At 36.6% G+C, this 20,943-nt stretch overlaps 1 protein-coding gene across 1 annotated transcript; it reads right to left on the reverse strand.

Annotated features, from left to right (window-relative positions):
* Window positions 1–217: 217 nt before the first annotated feature.
* On the reverse strand, window positions 218–1,237 carry LOC306651365 (melanoma-associated antigen B10-like; the record flags this gene model as incomplete). Its single annotated transcript, XM_079123951.1, has 1 exon — window positions 218–1,237. The coding sequence occupies one exon, from the start codon at window positions 1,235–1,237 to the stop codon at window positions 218–220; it is 1,020 nt and encodes a 339-aa protein (XP_078980077.1).
* Window positions 1,238–20,943: the final 19,706 nt, after the last annotated feature.

Raw genomic sequence — 20,943 nt, forward strand, 5'->3', positions numbered from 1 at the left:
CTTATAAGCATCAATAAATGTATAAATCATGTCATTCATAAGCTTGGATTCTGAAATTACAAAAACTTTCTATTAAATGGAACAAGAGTTAAATAACGAAGTTACCACATAGAACAAGGATATGCATTCTACACTGTTGTCACTAGCCTCCCCCTACCCCTCCCTAAAGAGAACATTAGTTTTCTTCTTCAAAAACATAATGAATTTTTCTTATCCTTCACTTGGGACAAGAATAACTGCTAGATGTGACCTTGGCAGCATTATGAGCCCTAGCTGCAAGTCTGGCTTGTGCTCTTTCTTCCTCATCTTTCAAAGCCTCCTCATACCAGCCTGGGAAGGCAATAGGAATGGTATTATGGATCTTAGCCAAAAACTCCAGGACTTTCATCTTGCTGGTTTCAGCATGGGATCTTGGGCCCCATAGGAATTCATAGCGTGGAGGATCACTGTTGGCCACCTGCCGATACTCCAGGTACTTTTCCTTCACTAAATCTCTGGTTATCAGCTTCCTGGGATCCCCAAAGATGAAGTGCCTCTTCCCATCATATACTCCCATCATATTTAGAACTGCCCAGACTTGCTCCTCACTGGCACAATTGCCCTTTGTGAAGATCACGCCCAGGATGGTCATCAGCAGGCCGGTCTTGGGTATACCTCTGTTATCATTCACTTTTGCATTGTGGTCTAGTTCCAGCTTGTTGATGAGGACATAGATATTCTTGTTCGGATCCACTTCTTTCAAATCAAGGCCAAAGACCAGCTCCAGGTGCTCAGAGGCTTGCTTCAGAATCTCAGAGTAACGATTCTTGTGCATTTGGATTACATTTCTCAGCATGTCTGCCTTTGTAATGGGCTCTTTCATTTGATACTTGGAGAGTAGGTAATGAACCAATACAATAACCTTCTGGTCTAGAAGGCTTTTGCTCCAGTGCTCAATGAGAGCCTGGGAGGCATTTGACTTTCCCTCAACCTGGTTGTTTCCTTTATCTGCTGTATATGAAACAGCTGTAGCACCAGCAGCAGCCTCGGTAGATGGCGCTCTCCCAGGTTCTTTTTGATTGCCGATTGCTCCAGCAGCAGATGAACTCTGGGGAGTATCTTTGGAAGGAGGACCTGAGGAAGAGAGGGACTCTTCTTTTGCTGCAATAGCTTGAACGTCACTCACATTCTTGGTTTCTTTTTGAGCCTGGCGGCGTTTCTCACGGGCGCGGAGCTTACTCTTCTGACCCCGAGGCATGATGGCTGGCCACAGACAGTAAGCAGGAGTGTGAGAGAAAAGATAGGTGATTCAGTGCCCTGGAGAAAAGAGAGGCATTATGTAATCCCCTTCAGCAAGGAGATACCAACCACCTCCCTAGTTTTCCTGGAGGGCACTGCTCAAAGAATTCATTAGGTTTCTCCTCTCTGGTGAGGCCCCTGCAAGGCACTGTGGAAAGAACGCTGCAGCCCTCCAGTCCCACCTGTATCCTATTGGGGCTGACACAGTGTCTGACAGTTGCAGACCCTGTGGAGCCTCCTTTGTTCTTGGATAGGGAATGTTTTCCTCAATTCACATTCAGGACCTTTACTCTGGCTTCAGGAAGGACCTGTGATCTCTGTGCTTAACCACACTGATGCTGACTCCCTCATAACAAAGCCCTCACCTCCCTGGGTGAGAAAATCAGAGAATCTCATTTGACTTTAACCGGGAAAGACAACAATGAAAGAACTCTGTAAGATCCTTTCTATCCTGGGGTAATAGTACCTATCAATCTTCACTCGGGTCCTCATCTCTGCCTCTTATGGGATCTGATGCCCTCCCTCTACTGACCTGAGACCTAGCCCCTCAACACAAGTTCTTCACATCCCTCAGTACTGAGGAAGAAATTAGGGAGACCTCACACTAACATGTCTTTCCCAGAAATCCCTTTCAGGAATCACAAGCCTGATAGGGTTTTGTGAAACCCTCTTTTCTCAATATGTAGGTTCCTCACCAGAACTCTTCACCTTGAATGCTTGGTACATTTCCCTCTGCAGATTTGAGATCTATACCAATCAGACCAAGGCCCTCACTCATATGATATTCCTAAGTATGTTGTATGTGTGTATATGTAGAGTCAAGGCACTCAGAATGACAGATATACTCAAGGCTTCCCAGAGCTATTCAAAAAAGGCAGTCTTTGGTCTTCACTTTGACTTCCAGAAAGGCCTGGGTGGCTACCCTCTCATGACTTGTCACTGCCCTGTCAGGCCAAGGATCTCATCCTCCCGTGAGTACTAAGGATAAAGTAAGGAATACCTTATCCTACTGATAAGCTATCAGGGCTCATAGCAGTGGTGGTGCTCTGTGGAGTTTCCTTTGTCCTGGGAGAGAAAGTCCCCCCATCCTTGCTCAAGTTTCTGAACTTAATTCTGATTACCCTGGAGACTCCTCCCTCCTGAATTTATCCTTACACCAAGGTTCTTATGTACTCCACCTCCACCAGAAAATTAAACTGAGGCCTGGCGAGGTGGTGCATGCCTATAATCCCAGTGGCTTGGGAGTCTGAGGCAGGAAGATAGAAGAATTCAAAGAAAGCCTCAGCAACTTAGGGACAGTGAGACCCTATCTCTAAATAAAATATCAAAAAAGATCAAAAAAGGCTGGGGATGTGGCTCAGAGGTTGAGCGACCCTGGGTTCAATTCCTGGTACCAAAAAAAAAAAAGAAAAAAAAGTTAAACTGAGGGGTCACCTGTGCTTTACAGCAAGCCAGTGGTTTCAGACGGGTCAAGTCAGGGGTATGGCTCTGTAAAGCCTCTGTTGCAAGAAGGTGAAGGGAGAAAAGGAGAGGGAAGGGGGAAGGGGGAGGGAAGGGGGATGCGAGGGGGTAAGGACGAAAGGGGGGGAGGACGAAAGATGGGGAAGGGGAGGGGAGGGGGGAGGGGAGGAGGAAGAGGAGGGAAGATGGAGGGGAGGGGGAGGGGGAGGGCTGGGATTATAGGCGTTCACCTCCGCTCCAGGCCTCAGCTTACTTTTGGGGGGAAGGGGCAGGGACAGTTTTCCACAGAGCTCACTGGGGCCCCTTTCTCTGCTTGCCTCGGACAAACACCCTAGTCTAATACCCTCAGTGTCTTGGGGTAGCTAGCGGTGACAGTTGGCCATACCACTTCCCGCCACCTTTGCTTGAAACGCCCCAGGGTTGACAGCAGGGGTGGTACTTTGTCGAGATTCCTCTTTTGTGGGGAGGTATACTTTTAAAAAAAGTCACACACAGCCCTTCTTTGACTCCAGGAGGATGCTGCGACCCTTCCCTCTGTTGGCTAGATGCCAACACCCTGATCTAATTTTCATTTCAAACGCTTGAGACTCTATAAGTGGAATTCGGAAGGCGGGCATATCAGGCTGTCCCGAACTGGAGTCCTCTGAGGCGGGCTAGGAGGGCTTTCTGTTTTGGAGTGTAAGGGGTCCCCTCAAACCTTACTTAATGTCTTCACCTCAGAGAAGAGCCTGGGTTCCTCCCGCTCCTAAGCGGACGCCATTTGCTTTTTACCACAGTTTCACTTCCTAGACTCTAGCGGCGGAAGTCAGTGGGGGAACACTTCCGGCTGCCCCCCCTTGCCTAAGCACAATACGGGCGGGGGGTGAGGGGGTTCTTTGGCGCCCTCTCTATTTTGGAGTGACTGATAACCCAAGTTGTGTTTTCAGAAGTACAGCCACATTTTAATAAAGGCTCCGAGAGGAGAAAGAGAAAGGAAAAGAAAAATAGAAACAAAAATCCCCAGCAAGCTCTGGATATGTTTCCATCTTCAGCCCTTGCCCACCCCGGGTGTGCCTCCCAGGTGTGAGCCGAGAGGGAGAGGAGGCAGCACAAGGTAGGCAGTCTAGGAAAAGTTCTGGACTATAAGAGAAAATACAGAGTGATCCTGGGAGTCTCCACCAGCCAGATTTAGTCTTTGGCAACTTTATACTCTGTAGAAAACACGCATATTTGCATAATTTCAAGAGACTCAGATCTTTTTCATTTTTATTTTTTTAAACTTAATTAATTTATTTATTTGTACCAGGGATTGAACCTAGGGATGCTTAAACACTGAGCTACATCCCCGGCTCACTAAATCCCCAAAGTTGACTTTGAACTCCCGATACTCCTGCCTCAGCTTCCAGAGCTGCTGAGATTGTAGGCATGTGCCACCATGCCCTGGGAGACCCAGATCTTTTGTCCTTATCCAACATTGCATTGAACTGTGTAGTGAAATTCATTTTAGATTTGATCCTCATTTGTGGCATCAAATATATTACATGTATGTTTTAATATTACTGCTTTGTGCAGCAAGACTTTTGACTTTAGTGTAATGATCTTTACACCATCTTTCAGAAGTCAGCTTATTTATTTGAATAACCCATAGCCTTTTCCTTGGGTCTTTGAAAATGACAATCATGTTTTTACCAATGAAGTTCTATTTCTTTTTAATATTCATAACATTTATTTATTTTTGTATTTTTTTTAATCTTCTGACTATTTTCTGCTGTTATACTGCTGTGTTTTGCTCCTTATGTTAATAGGAATGCTCCTAACAATTCATATTTCACACTTGTTTGAATACTGTATAATTTAGCAAATGGAACTTCCCTTTTAATGTTAGTTTGTTAAATGTTATCAAATGCACTTGAGTTATTTCCCCCCAAAGCCTTTTTTGAACATTAGGACATGATCAAATGCCTTTTAAAAAAAATCTAATCTATTAATGTGGTAATCATTTAGGTAGTTTTTTACTCTAATAATATTGTTACATTCCTTGGACACAGACTGTATTCACAGCTGTACTGAACTTATTATGGATTTATTTAGGATCTTGGCCTCTACGTGGATAATATCAGCTCAAGTGTTCTTTTTTCAGTGTGTCCTCAGGTGGTTTTCTAATTACAAAAGAGCTATCCTAGGAAAATGAGTTGAAAATTTTCCGGTGGTTTTATGTTCTTTGGATGTGTTTTCATGAGATGGTGGTTACTTATTTGCTTATTATTTGGTAGAATTGTCCGCCAACTACCTAATACTGAAATATGAAAGGTTGACTGGAGCTTTGTTTTCACAAACTTTGTATTGCATAATTACATTTTTCTATTTCTGTTCGAACCAGTTAGGCCATTCAAATATTTCTAAATAATAGTCTCTTTTTGTTTGGGGTTTTAAATTTAATGCCTTTATATATTCCTTACATTATAGAAATTCTCAAACATATTCAATAGTAGAGAGAATATATTAACACTCAGAGTCAGTAGTCATCAATATATGGGCCGATCTGGTTACATCTATATTCATACTTGCTTTTATCTCTACATAATGTGAAACAAATTCTATATATCATGCTATTTAATTTTTAAATATTTCAATATCTAGTTCTAAAAGATAAAAGCATGACAAGGTATACTATCTTAAAAAGTAACTCCTTAATATAATCAAGTGTCCAGTTATTTTTCACATTTACCTGATGTACACAATTTAAAAATGATTTTTCCTTGAACCTGAGTGCAAAGAGACCTATTTTTGTCACTGCTTTTTATGTCCATTAATTTGTAGGTCCTCTCTGCCACAACACACATATATACACATATATACATACTTCTCTTTCCTTGTAATTTTTTGTTTTATAAAAACCAGACCTATATTCTGTTTAGCTTCACATAGTATGAATTTTTCAGATTACAAAACTGGTATCTTTTTCCCTTGTATTTCTTTAAATTAGTAGAAGTTTTTTTTTTCCAGATTAAGGTTTAATGTTCTCTTTATTTTTTGTTTGAAAAGATAACTGAAGAGCTGATAAAGTGAACTTCCAACATGAAAAATACCTTCCATTATGAGGGAAAGTAACCCTAACACGAATGTCTGTCTTGCTTTCTGATAATATTGGCAGTCTTTGAAGATTAGTGCATTTATCCATTAGTTAATTAAAGGTTGAACAGTTAATTTTCTAGTTCTATGAGTCCCTCTGAGTTTATTAGATGAAATATATCTTTGTATAGAAATCATTCTTTATCCACTATTTGGTAGTGGTATTTCTTGTGTTCTCTTATAATATTCAAATTCTTTCTGCTGCTATAATTTATATAATATTATTCAACAAATATTTATTTTTCTTTGTTTCATAATTGATGGTACCCATAAAATGACCTGTTATGTAAATCTTTTCAAAGAATGGACATTTGTCAGTTGGCTCCACTGTCTTCTAATTAATCATTTCTGCATTTATATTCATTACATTCTGTTTCTTTGAGATTACTCAATATTATTTCTCAAACTTCTTGAGTTTTTACATGTTTTAAATATTTCTGATTTTTCTATTCAATCTATTTAAAGCTGTTAATATCCCTCTGAGTACTACCACTTGTGCTATTTTCCACAGGTAATATTATAGAAATTTACGTGTAGTGCTTCAATATTTTACAAGTTGGATGTATGTCTACTATTTATGCTCTTACAACTTTTTGAATGGGTGTGTAAATATTATTGAGTGAAAAATAATTTTTGAGAAGGATGTGAAAGAGGAGGAAAGATTAGTGTGTGCCTGTAGACTCTGGGGCCAGGGGTAGATGTAGAAAAGATTACACTTACTGGGAGAATATAAATTGACACATTTATTTTGGAAAACATTTTGGCAGTTGCTTAAAAGTTAATTATGCATCTGCAATATGACCTACCTATTATACTCCCAGATATTTTTCTGAGAAAAATGAGAACAAATGACTATACAAGGATGTATATACAAAAGTTCATGGCACCTTTATTTGTAATTTTAAAAAAGGGGAAATAACCCAAATTTCCATCAACAGATAAATAGATAAATTGTGGTGTATACAATAAAATATTATTCAGCAATAAACAGAATTAATTTTTTTTCCAGGGCCAAGGATCAAACTCAGGGCCTTGCACGTGCTAGGCAAGAACTCTGTCACTGAGCTAAATCCCCAAACCCCAGAATGAATTATTGATATACAGTATAATATGGATGCATTTCCAAACAATTATTCTGAGTGACAGAAGCCAGACAAAATAGTTGATGCAGAATTATTCTGTTGATGCTGAAATACAAGAGGTGAAAACCAATTCTTAGTGATAGAAAGAAGATCAGTGGTTACCTGTAGATTCAGGGGGATTTGCAAGAGATTATAGAGGAATGTAAGAAATCTTTTGGAGGCAATGGATATATATATCGATTGTGCTGGCGGTTACATGGATGTATATGTGTCAGAACATATCAAATTGTATACTTTCAATATATGCAGTTTATTGTAGATATGTGTTTGTTAATAATAATAGAACTATGAAGTCAGCATAGAACAAAAGATACTTTATGGAAAATGAATCTCCAATAAGCTTTATATTGGTAGTGCTTAGTCTATTTGTTAACCCATTTATAAACATAGGCCAAATACTACTTAATCCTTTTTAGCTCAGTAGACACCAACTATTTCAGTAGTTGTACTACTGCATTTTCACTTTTCACATAGCTGTGATGCAATCATATATATATTCTTCAACTGATCTTTCTCTCAGATAATTTTGGGCTCACCAATTTCTTTATCTATAATTGATTTCTAATATATTTGGCCCTGATTAACCAAATTTCAAAGTTCACAATAACAAAAACAAGAAGTTATCATCGCCTTTAAATTAAGGTTAAATAGCCAGACTTGGTGGCTCACAACAGTGATCAGAATGATCCTGGAGATTGAGGTAGGAGGATCACAATTCAAGGCCAGCCTCAGCAACTTGGCAAGACCCTCAGCAACTTAGCGAGACCCTGTCTCAAAAATGAAAATAAAAAGGACTGGGAATGTAGCTCAGTGGTAAAGCATCCCTGGGATCAATCCCCAGGACCAAAGAATAATAAATCATAAATAAATAAACTGATTAATTAATCACAGCTAAATAAATTCTAGGTGAGTAACTTTTTGAAGTCAGGATTATTACAAAATAATAATGCAGGTAGTTTACCCACGTAAGGGTGACTAATAAACATTAATTAGTATCATAGAAGATGCTCATTACTGTGTAATTGCCATATAAATGTAACAAACATTCAGTAACTTTCTTTAAACAAAAGAGAATAATATACTAACTCAATGACAAATAAATGTTTAGGTGAGCTCAAACAATTACAAACAGTAGTTACAAGTCATAAGCCCCAAAGTAGAGAATATGATACAGTGCTTGAGAAATTTGTACACTGGCTAGACTTTGTATAGAAGAATTAGTTTTTTTGCTCATTTCACAGGTAGGTAGCACTTTACTCAAAATGGGTTATACCTTTTTGAGATTGGCATATCAATTGTTATGCTTTGCCTATGCATTTTATGTGACTATTATATAGATTATACTTTGATATTCACATTGATTTTATAGTCACAAATGAGCTATTAAGATCTAAGTTTACTTTGGCAAGTAATCCATTCCCAAAGCATCTTGCTCCTGCTATGATATTTCTGCCAGCCCTGAAATATCTATCTAATCAATGAATGTATGGTTACTGACTACTCCTCTGGTAAAGTCTCATGCCCTTATATTTACCACATCCTTAATCTCTATCCTATTTTTTAATCCTTAAACAATTACTGACCTGGTTTTCATATCTAGCTCCACTAATTAGAGCTGGGGAGTAGTTGAGATTTTGGTCAGTATAGAATTAGTTTTGAAGAAAAACAATTAATTCTATCATCTTATGACTTATGTATACCAAATGTTGACACTTGAATTTTAGTTTTTTACTTATCTATATATTTTAGCATGCTGCCTATAAATTAGGACCAAATGTCACCATTGCATTTTTATGAGTTGCTGGGTCTGAAAATAGGAATAGTAGAAATGGAAGCACAGAATTCAAACATCTTCAAACTAATAGTACTGTGATGAATGTCCTAAAATTTATTTTTTTTCATGTCTGTTTATCTCTGGGCTGTTAGGGTCCAAGATTAGGCACAGAGGGATGGTGCTGCGTTTAAAGGACATTTAGTAATATTCATAGAATACTGAGATAGAAAGTTTCTTAAATGATTAAATATATACTCTAATTGTATCTTCCAGGAGTCCCACAAAGACATCAAGTGCAAGTGCATTAAAAAATTGAGTAAAACTTATGCCTATTATTTAGATAAGTTCTTGTTCTTTGGTGCTAGAATCAACTCTGTTGTGTTTTCCAGAACTCTAACCCCATCAGCATCAATGTCCTGATCATGACCAGGGCCAGAAAATTAATATTGATGAAATACAGAGAGAAGGTATTCTCTATTCTAGCAAGCATGATAATATAGATAACTATGACATGGAATTAGCAATACTGCTGTCCACATGTATGCAAGAACTGAATGATGATATTCAGGGGGGTAAAACTGCATGTTTTCAGGCTGGGGATGTAGCTCCGTGGCAGAGCACTTGCCTAGCATGTGTGAGGCCCTGGTTCCATCTTCCACCCTGCCAAACAACAACAACAGAAAACAACAAAAACCTTGTATATTCTCTCTCTCCTGTAGAAGTATATGTGTGAAATGGTGCAATACTTTAAAAGAAAAAAAAAAAAAAATTCATGGGGGCATGTTACCAGGCAGGGGTAGGACCAAATGTTACCATTGCATTTTTTTCAATTCTTGTCTTCCCAAAATAAAGCAGTTGAAAGACACAGATAGAATAAGCCTAAAGGGTTTATTTAGCAAAATGAAAGTACACTCCAGAGAAATGTGTAGAGCTCCCTCTTTTCTTTTGTGTTGTGGAGTTTTATGGCCTGCTTGAGAGCCTCCCATTCATAAATTATTCATTTGGTGTGGTTACAGCAATTTCCTGCCTAAGTGTAGTGTGCCTGAACCAATATTACCATGTTGGCAGTTTCCCCAGCATAGACTATGTACAGTTTCCTCAGATGGACAAGGTGCTGTCAGATGGTAAGAAGATGGTCCTTGGATGGTCCCTGGGCAGTATAATGGCCTCCCTGGGATAGAACCTGAATTTTTTTTCCCATCTCCCTTGCTTATGTCTATCTAGCTACCTGTCCTAATAGGGAAGGTAGTAAGTAGGATATGAGCCTAAGACAGAAAGTCATGCAGTTTCAGTACTTAAATGCCATTGTTATACTCCTGTAGTCTTGAATATAATCTTTGAAAAAGTTACATGTAACTATTTTCAATAATTAAATAAGATAACCAATGGGAATTATGAATAGAATGGATTTGTATACTTCCTAATTTGTATACTTTCCTAATTGTTTATGTTACTTATACATAGAGAAAATAAGAAATAAATTCATATGAGTAATTAGCAAAGGCACTTAGAGTGTTGCGCCTTAAATATTCACCTATAGTACTCATAATTTTACATTTTTACATGAAATAGAAATATATATAATATAATAATGTTATAAATTATATTTATACTATATCTATGAATTATGTATAATTTCTAACAATTCTAACATTTAAAGTAAAAATGAACATAAACAAATGAAAATAAAATTTTAACAATTATAGTTATCATCAATTAAGATATATATATATAAAATTTTTACACAAACTTTCTTGAAAAGAGTCTAGAACAAAGTGCATCCACATCCCACTTGAAAGACATACAGAAACAAGTGGACCATAGAAAATTGTCCCATAACCATTACATGTTCTGCATATTCTACTACTAGTTGAAGTCATTGTGTTATGGTTTGGATGCAAGGTGTCCCCCAAAAGCTCACTGTGAGACAGTACAAGAAGGTTCAGAGGAGAAATGATTGGGTTGTGAGAGTCTTAACCCAATCAGTGATTTAATCCCTTGACAGGGATTAACTGAGTGGTAACTGAAGTGGTAGGGTGTGGCTGGAGGAGTTGGTAATTGGAGTATGACTTTGGTGTATATATTTTGTATCTGGAGAGTGGGATGTCTCTCTCTCTCTCTCTCTTTCTCTCTCTCTGCCTACTGATGGTGTGAGCTGCTTCCCTCTGCCACGCTCTTCCTCCATGATGTTCTGCCTCACTTCGAGTCCCAAGGAATGGAGCTGGCCTTCTATGGACTAAGCACTCTAAAACTATGAGCCCTCAAATAAACTTTTCCTCCTCTATAATTGTTCTGCCTACTGCTCAAGATGGCTGCAGACCTTGGTGTGTACCATGTGGTGCTGGTCCTGTAAGATTGCAGGATGCTGGAGTTAGGTATTCGTGGAGGTTTCCACCAAGATTTCAAAGGAAGGCCTGGGAGGCCAGGCAAAGTGCAGCAGGGTTGGAGTCCCTGTAGGCAGCCCCTGAGAAGTCAAAGTATGGACATGGGAGGAGGAAGCCAAAGCTGCTGTGAAGACCCCCAAGATTAAGAAATGCTGGTAACATGGGACATTGTCCTAGGAAAGCTGCAGGAATCAAGCAGAGACAAGTCAACAGAAAGGCCATTTGAACTGCAAACAACAAGGCTACAGAGGCGGAGTTACATAGCCCTTTGGAAAGAACATCATGATGCTATGTACTCCAGATGCTGAACGTTTGTTTACCCAGCTGAATTTCCATCTCATTTTGGTCCTATCCCTTCTTTCTATGTCCCTGTTTTTGTAAATGGAAATGTTTATTTAGTACCTTTATATGTTGGACATTTGTAAATTGCTTTTAATTTTACAGGGGCTCATAATGTGAAATTCCCTTGAGCCTCAGAGAAGACTTTGGATTTGAGCTTTGAGCAATCTCAGAGAACTGTTGACTATGGGGACTCTTAGAAATTGAAAAAAATTATTTTCTGGGGTTGTGGCTCAGTGGTAGAGCACTTGCCTAGCATGTACGAGGCACTGGGTTTGATTCTCAGCACCATGTATAAATAAATGAAAAGAATAAAGGTCTATCAACATCTAAAAAAAATTTTTTTTTTAAATTTTCCATTGTGAGATGGTTGTGAGCTTTTGGGGACCAGGGGCAGAATGTTATGTATGGTTTGGATGTGAGGTGTCCCCTAAAAGCTCATGTGTGAGACAGTACAAGAAGGTTCAGAGGAGAAATGATTGGGTTGTGAGAGTTTTAACCCAATCAGTGATTTAATCCCCTGGCAGGGATTCACTGAGTGGTAACTGAGTGGTAGGGTATGGCTGAAGGAGGTTGGAATTGGGGCTTGGCTATGGGGTATATATTCTGTATCTCAAGAGTGGAGACTCTCTTTGCTTCCTGATGTGAGCTGTTTCCCTCTGCCACATTCCTGCACCTTGATATTCAGCCTCACCTCAAACCCCAAGGAATGGAACTGGTCTTCCATGGACTAAGTAAGACCTCTGAAACTGTGAGCCCTCAAATAAACTTTTCCTCCTCTATAATTGTTCTGGTCAGGTCCTTTAGTCACAGCAGCAAAAAAGCTGACTAAAACACATTGGCATAGTTTATTTTCTCCTACTTAAACCTAAACTTTTGATGAAGTAATAGGAATGGATTTAATTTGGGAGAACACATTTACAAAAATGATTGTCTCACCTAATGCATTTTCTTAACATCCATATGGATATTATATAATTGGAAGAAAATAAACAGCAGGATATAAATTTTAAAAATCACATGAACATACTGGTTTCAAGTATTGTATGTTTAAGTGACAAGTTACAAAATGTACTCACTAATGTAAAGCCTGTTCTAGATGAGTTTCTTTAGTAAGAAGTTAAAGTTTAAGTGAAATGAAGTAAGGTTCCTTCTTTTTCTATTTTGTCTATAAAATAAAATATTCTGTAAAAATTTATCTGTGGGCCCCTAAAAGAAATTGAGGCTATGAGGGACAGACACATGAATATAATGAAAGCTGTAAGACTAGGGAAAAGTTCATTTTACTTTACACACCCTATTAGTATATGACAGGTAAATGTTCTTGATTGTAGTTGTTAGGAGCAGTTATGGTTCCTCGCTAGCTCCCAGAAAACGCTCTGCAGATACAGGTCTCACACAAGGAACTTTTATTGTATGCAGACGATTCACGTCCACTCGGGAAAAGGGAAGAAAGAAAGAGAGAACATGGCGCAAGGTTTCTCTCAGACATAGGAATTTCGCGGGCTGAGAGGAACCAATTGCGGAGGAGAATTCTTACAGACTGACTGATGGACCAATGACATATTAGAACTTAATGTGGGAGGCAGGAAGATTATGGCAGTGTAAGCCGGAAATTCCTGTAACATGAGAGGCGGGAAGAACGCAGACTGACAGGTGATGGGGAGTCCAGAAATTCCTGTAACCAGAGAGGCAGGCAGAACGCAGATTGACAGGTGGTGGGGGAAGCCAGATTACTTACAGTAGTGACCCCAAAGTCCTAAGTTTTTCCTTTTTGAAGTTTTATTTTATTTTTAATGGATACATAATAATTGTATAAGGCCCAAAGCTTTCAATGGCACAATTATTAGCATTCATTCTCTTTCCTAATAAAGCATGTTTTAACCACTCTCTAATATCCTATGAAAAGTGAGTTAATGAGATATAATAATACGTAAGTCCTTACCATTTTTCTACAGGGAGTATCTTCTGGTTATAGGAAGACTTTTGAAGCATTAAAAGTAAAATCAGATTTAAAAGTTTTAAGCACCGTAATGATCTATTCACGAGAAACCTTAGTGCTCATGATTACTTTAGAATTAATAGGATAAAAAATTTTAATGCATAAAAAAAAAAGAAGGTGCCAAGAAAAAGAAAAAGTTGCATAAAGCATCTGAGGAAAATTAAGACAGACATTCCCTGGGAGAGAGGGGCACATCCCAAAGTGACATATCCCACCCTATTTCCTAAACCCCAATAAAAACAAGTTGAAAAAAAAAAGGGAAAAAGAAAATGCCTCTTCTTATATTTTTGAAATCCCTAGTGACTTTAACAGATGAAATTTTTTGTTGAGGAGGATGGAGGTGTGCTTTGGGAGCAAATTGTCTTCAAATCAACTCAAATCACAGATATATAGAAAACTGCTAAAAATCTTCTGGTTATCATATCACTTATCAGAATGTGTTGAAGCTATGTTTCAAAACCAAATATAGTCATTAAAACTGCCTGTAAAATAGTCCAAAACATATCAGCTCTGCCTCTAAAAATTCATGAGAGTATAAAAATAAAAATACTGAGTATACCATGTGAAGCTGAAGGTTCCTATGATTAATTTTATTTCTTGTAATAAATTTATGAACACGACAATAATTATTGAACTAAATGAAAAAAATCTCTTATGAACTGACCCTGATGACAAGAATACAAGAATCCACATTTTAAAAAATATGAATTCAAATTTTTCCTTAACATTGACATAAAAACAGGCAGTGACTAGAGTTGCATCAATCCTTCCCAACTGTCTCAAAAAATATGTGCACTGTTACAATAAAAACAGTTCACCAGCTGTTTATGTAAAAATTATTTGATGAAAAACAAGCATGGCCATATGGCACTCTAGCTCTGCTGTGGGAGCATGAAGAATAATTTTGTAGGCTGTAGTACATAATGGTCATGCTAAGTAGGGTGTCAACTATTGCAGGCACATTACATTAATAGTTAATCTGTCCTTTTATCCTCTAAGTACTTACATTTCTTAACAGCTTGTAGTTTGGAAACAAGTTAACGACTCACTGATTAAGAATTAAAATTTTGGAAATGACAAAATATTTGATGTAATGTGGACATACAGAATATTCATTTGCTAATTAAAGGTATTGTTTAAATAATACATTAATTGGATAATGTGAATGTGATAGGGCAGCTGGTTCTCATTTCCAACTAAAGGTTCCAAAACGATGAACATGTTGAAGGTACTACACAATTGATTTAGAAGAAAAAAATTAATTAGAAGAGGGTACTTCATGTAAGAGGCAAATCAACATACCCACTTGCATTCCAAAGTGTGAGAATTGAACCTTATAATTTAACCTTATAAAAACTTTTATATTCTTTGTTATGTCTATTGTTGTGGCCTGCAAATAGTAAGCATATAATAAATGCTGAATAGGATCTTCTTAGAAAGAATGAGTTGTAAATGCCACTAGCAGATCCTCAAGCCCTTAAATTTATTTAGAACTTCTGGAATATTCAAGGATTAACTCTTAACCATTGTATAGACTTTATACTTGAATGTTTATTAGATTATGAAATTCTAATATTTATCTCTCACTTTAATTTTTTTTTGGGAGGGGTACCAGGGATTGAACTCGGGGGCACTCGACTGCTGAGCCACATCCCCAGCCCTATTTTGTATTTTATTTAGAGACAGGGTCACAGTTGCTTAGGGCTTCACTAAGTTGCTGAGTCTGGCTTTGAACTCTGGATCCTCCTGCCTCAGCCTCCCAAGCCACTGGGATTACAGGTGTGCACCACTGCACCCAGCTCTTTAATTTTTCTTTTATGACTTGTTTACGTGCTTAGAGATAAAGTCAACTAAAAAATAAACCAGGAAGACCTAGGTCTTGTTCAGCAAATCTGAGTACTTGACCTAAGATCATTTTAAAAAAGGTGGAACCCAAAATGGAAAACAAAGCCAGGTTAGAATGCAGTCATTCACATTTGTATGTTTTGGTCGATAGCTTGACAAAAATTGTTCGTTGACATGTGGCTCTGTCATTTATAACTTCCAAATGTCAATTGAGTGTCATGGTGACATTAATAACTGAGAAAGAAACCAGAGCAGAGATAGTTCTGTGAGAAAAATGTTACAGACATGCCATCTATTTCTAGAATACTTATTCTCTATGTTTTCCGTGGTTCATTTGATACATGATTGCCTAGTTTAAACTCATGATCTATGTGTTTTTCCCCATACCATTTTCAAGACAAATATATTAATCTCTTGTTTCAGAAATTTAGAACTATACATTAAATAATTTCAGTTTGGTAATGAATTCTTTCTCACAAATGGTAAACACAATTAGTATGTGGGTAATATGTCTCAGGGGATAATACAGTAAAAAGGCTACAAACTCTAGTATGGATACATATCTGGTATTAGTTTGTGGAATGTAACAGTCATAATCAATTAAGGGTAGTTAAGAAAGTCACCTGAAAGAACATTCTAGGAAACAAAATCAATAAATTGATATAGACATACAGTGAGAGCCCAAGGCTTAATATTTGAATTGAATAAGAATATCAGTAGTCAGTCTTATTTAAACACAGGAACCACAATGGGAGACCGGAGCAGTAGTGTTAATGATCACCATCAAAGCTTATTTCAAATGTAAAAGACCTTGAGGCTCTCCTGTGAGAGTGAGGCCTCCAGCCCACTCTTTTGTCCCAGAGGAAGGAAAACAGAAGACTGGAGTTAACCCAGAGGGAAGTTTTAGGAAGGCAATAAACCTTGGTGCTGTATCCAATGCCTGTTTTACACAGTAACTGACTTCCTGTTTAAGTTATAACACTGTCCTCCATTTTGGAAGGACCTAGAATTTTTTTGATCACCTGAACTTCAAACCTATCAAAGCATATTTGGCCTCCCAGAAGCCTTCAAGTACAGGAGGTATTGATTTTACCTTTAGATTTCTGTCTTCTGCAAGATATTTTCCTCTCTACTTTTTTATGGTCTTGTTATTTTTCTGATTGTGTATATATATATATAGGTTTTCTTCTTGTCCACATTTTTTACTGATGTTTACTGAGGTGGAGGTTCTAGATTATGCAATCTACCATTACAGTAAACTTTGTGGGAGTTTTCTCAGTCATCATTTTATAATGTTGACACAAAAATGTTGAAAAGAAGTATGTGTTCCATGTCTAGTTATGTTTCTTCTACATGCAAATCTTAGGGCATTTATTATATATGAAACTTTCCCTAGACAATACAGGAATTGGTACAAGTTTAGAAGGGATTATATATTCAATATTATGCAAGAAAACTCTGCCAGTTTCTGATAGCTGTTAAATTTTATTTCCTTTATTTAGACTTTAAAGGATATTACTGACACATTAATAATTAAAATGTAAATTGATATATAAACAATATACATGTTAGGGTAGTTGGTGCACATATCTACGATCGACACATCTCTGAGTTCAAGCAAAGGTTTATTGACAAAGAAAGTCTGCTAGGCTGCCCTTCTGCAAGGTGCAGCATCCTGCTGGAAAAAAATTCTTAACTATATAGTCGTGTATAATGGAGCAGTTAAAAAATAACCTGACTGGTCCGGTGATTGTTATTTGGTGTCTTTGCTGTGGTCTGGGTAGTTAGGGACTCTTTGGGGGTGGTCCTATTGGGAAGGTCATGTCTGGGTGGGCAGGTGCTGATTTTCAAAATGGAGTTACTTTGGCCTAAGGACCTATCTCTCTCTCTCTCTCTCTCTCTCTCTCTCTCTCTCTCTCTCTCTCTATATATATATATATATATATATATATATATACACACACACACACATACACACACATATACTATATATATACTCATATACATATATATACACACACATACAATATAACAATATACATAGCTGTATGTATATTGCTCACTTACAGAAGCATGAGTCATCAACTTTATTTATGGGAAAGCCTTATTGAAGAAGTACACCACTGTTATAGAATGCAGTATACTGCATACAGATGCCCACTAATGTTGTATTTCATTTATAAATATTAAAAGGTTGACACATATGACAAGACTTTTGAGAAGAATATGGAGTGGAGTGTAAAGGAGATGGTCAAGGAAGAACAAACAGAATAATACAATTAATGCTTAAGGGTAAGGAAATGCTAGATACCCTAATTTGATCATTGTACATTGTGCACAAGTATATTGAGTTATCACAGCATAACCTGTAAATATGTACAATTAAAATAGTAATAACAAATTAAAAATAGATGAACATTTAGAGGAAAATAATTCAAAGAAGAGAAAAGAAATTAAACCCAATTCATATCCTCAGACAAATCTGAGGTGAATTGCTTCCATGAAATAAGAAAAATTGACAAAAGATTAATAACCAGGATATATAAAGACCTCAAAAATTTAACAACAAAAGAACAAGTAACCAATCAATAAATGAGCAAATGATATGAATAGACACTTATAAAAATAGGAAGTACAGCCAGGTATGGTGGTGCATGCTTGTAATTCCAGTGACTTGGGAGGCTGAGGCCAGAGGATTGTAAATTTGAGGCCAACCTTAGCAATTCAGCAAGGCCTTGAGCAACTTAGCAAGATCCTGTCTCAAAATAAAAAAAAAAAAAATAAATGAAAGGTCTGGGGAATATGGCCCAGTGTAGAATGATAGAGTGCCCTGGATTCAGTTCCTAGTACTTCCCCCATCCCAAAAGTACAAATGACCAAAAAATATGAAAAATCCTCAATATATTTAGCCATCAGGGAAATGCAAATTGAAGCTTCATTGAGATTCTGTCTCACTGTAGTCAGAATGACTTTAACCAACAATACAAAAAATAAATGCTGGCAGCGATGTGAGGCAAAGGAACTCTTAACATGCTTTTGGTGAAATTATGAATTAGTATAGCCACCATAGAAAATAGGGTGAAGGTTTCTCAAAAAAGTAATAATAGAATTACCATATGATCCAACTATACCATTCCTGGATGTATACCCAAAGGAAATGAAGTCAGCATGCAAGAGAAACCTGAACCCCCATGTTCATTGTGATCCTGTTTATAATAATCAAGTTATGGAACCAGCATAGGTGCCCCTTAACAGATGAATGAATAAAGAAAAAATAAATAAATATATACAATGGAATATTATTCAGCCATAAAGAATGAAATCCTGTCATTGCAGGAAAATGAGGAAAATGGATGAACCTAGAGGTCATCTATTAAGTGAAATAAGCTTGACATAAAAAGACAAGTATCACTTTTTTTTTCCTCCAACATGGAAACTAAAAAAAAAAAAAAAAAAAAAAAAAAAAAAAAATGACCTGAAATAAGAAGGGGACTGTTAGGGAGTGAGGGGAGTGCAAAAGAAGGTCATAGAGTGGATTCAACCGAAGTATGATATCTGCATGTATGGAAATGTCACAGTGAAACCAATTAATTTGCATAATTAGTAAAAGTTAATTATAGACAAGAATTATCAACTATGAAAACAAAAAATATCCGAGACCTAGAATACAATTTTTCTTTTTTTTTTTTTTTTCGGTACTGGGGATTGAACTCAGGGGCACTTGACCACTGAGCCACATCCCCAGCCCTACTTTGTGTTTTTATTTTAGAGTTAGGGTCTCACTGAGTTGCTAAGTACCTCAATAAGTTGCTGAGGCTGGCTTTGAACTCGAGATTCTCCTGCCTCAGTTCCCAAGCTGCTGGGATTACAGGTGTGCACCACCATGCCAGGCTTAGAATACATTTTTGAAAATTTAAAATTTAATGAGTTGACAGAACTAAAAATGAGCACAAGTTATGACTGAATTGCAGATCTAGGAAATCTTTCTGAATAATCTAGACTAAACCAAGAAAAAGTATGAGACATGGTATATAGGTCCAGGCAACCTCATCAGGAGGAACTGATCAACTGAAAAAAATAAAGCTCTTAAAGTTTGGAATGACTTTTGAGTTTCAGATTTAAAGAGTCCATTAATTGCTGAGTGGGATGAATAAAATAAAACTACATCCAGCAAATTTCACCATCAAGGTTAAGACTATAGATAATGAAACAAACACTTGAAAATTTTAGAAAAAAGTTTTTTATGCTGAAAGTTTTCATCATAAAGAAGTAATAAGTGATTGAGGAGACAGATGTATTTAACTTGATTTAAACATTATGCAACATAACCAGGTGTGGTGGCACATACCTGTAATCACAGCAACTCTAGAAGTTGAGGCAGGAGGATCTCAAGTTCTAGTCCAGCCTGGGTAACTTAGTGAGGCCCTGTCTTAAAATAAAAAATAAAAATGGCTAGGGATGTAGCTTAGTTCAGCAATAAATAAATAAATGAATATTACACAACATATACATGTACCAAAATATCATGTTACTCCATTAATGTGTACATTTTTTTAATGCTTTTATGTATAGTTCAAATTCATTTAAATGAAAAAAATTTAGAATCCTAAAACTTTCATAGAGGAAAAAACGTTATTTACAATGAGAGGAGAATTGCAAGAAGGTAACAGTATCACCAAAAAATATCAGCTGTTCAAATAAAATATATCAATCTCTTTAAGTTTCTATGAAAAATAACATTTTGAAACAAGAGTTCTATATGAAGTCATGTCATTAATAAGTCATGAATGTCAAGTAAATATACTTAAGACACATAAGAACGGAGAAATCGAATACCTATGAAAACATGGCCTTAGAAGATATTTCAACAAAATGAAAAAGATAGCAACATACAATACAAAAGTCATGGGTGTCAGAGTACAACCTGATTATTAAAGGAAATTAAAAATGAAAGACTATCTATAATGTATTTACCATATTTTTTCACTTTCAGCAGAAAATAATGATTAAAGGTCTAGTCCATTATACTACTTAATTTTATGATAAATAATATTTGAACAATGAATGGAAATATTATTGTTTTTCATGGTTTAATAGCAACATATAAGAAAACCTTTAAAATTATAGGCAAAATATTAAAAATGTTAAATGTCATATCAGAAACATATTAACAAAAACTGGGAAGTATTATAAATATGAGAGGGTAAAGAAGGAAGCAGGTTGATTTTAATTTTTTTTTAATAAGAAGGAGATATTTTCTAGAAGTGGTAGATCAAAAATGCAAGTTCAAGTATATTGTTTAGATTTTAACAGCCAACAATCAGAAAAACTGAAAAAAATCAATGTGAAGACAGGTAAGTTAGTGTAAATGCAATACATTCTCCTTTCCTAGAGAAAAACATAGAAACTGTATGCATTTTACTTTTGGTAAATAAAACTATTTATAAAATTACAATCATGATTGCCATAAGATCTAAATTCAAAAACCACTGACTGTGGATGAGTCTAAATTGTGAGTATTTGATGTGGGGAAGGAGAGACTTTTATTTCAGATTTTTCTGTAACATTTTATTTTTCTTAATATGTATATGGAGTTTCTATAATAAT

Source organism: Sciurus vulgaris (assembly GCF_902686455.1).
Source record: "Sciurus vulgaris genome assembly, chromosome: X".
Lineage (NCBI taxonomy): Eukaryota > Metazoa > Chordata > Mammalia > Rodentia > Sciuridae > Sciurus > Sciurus vulgaris.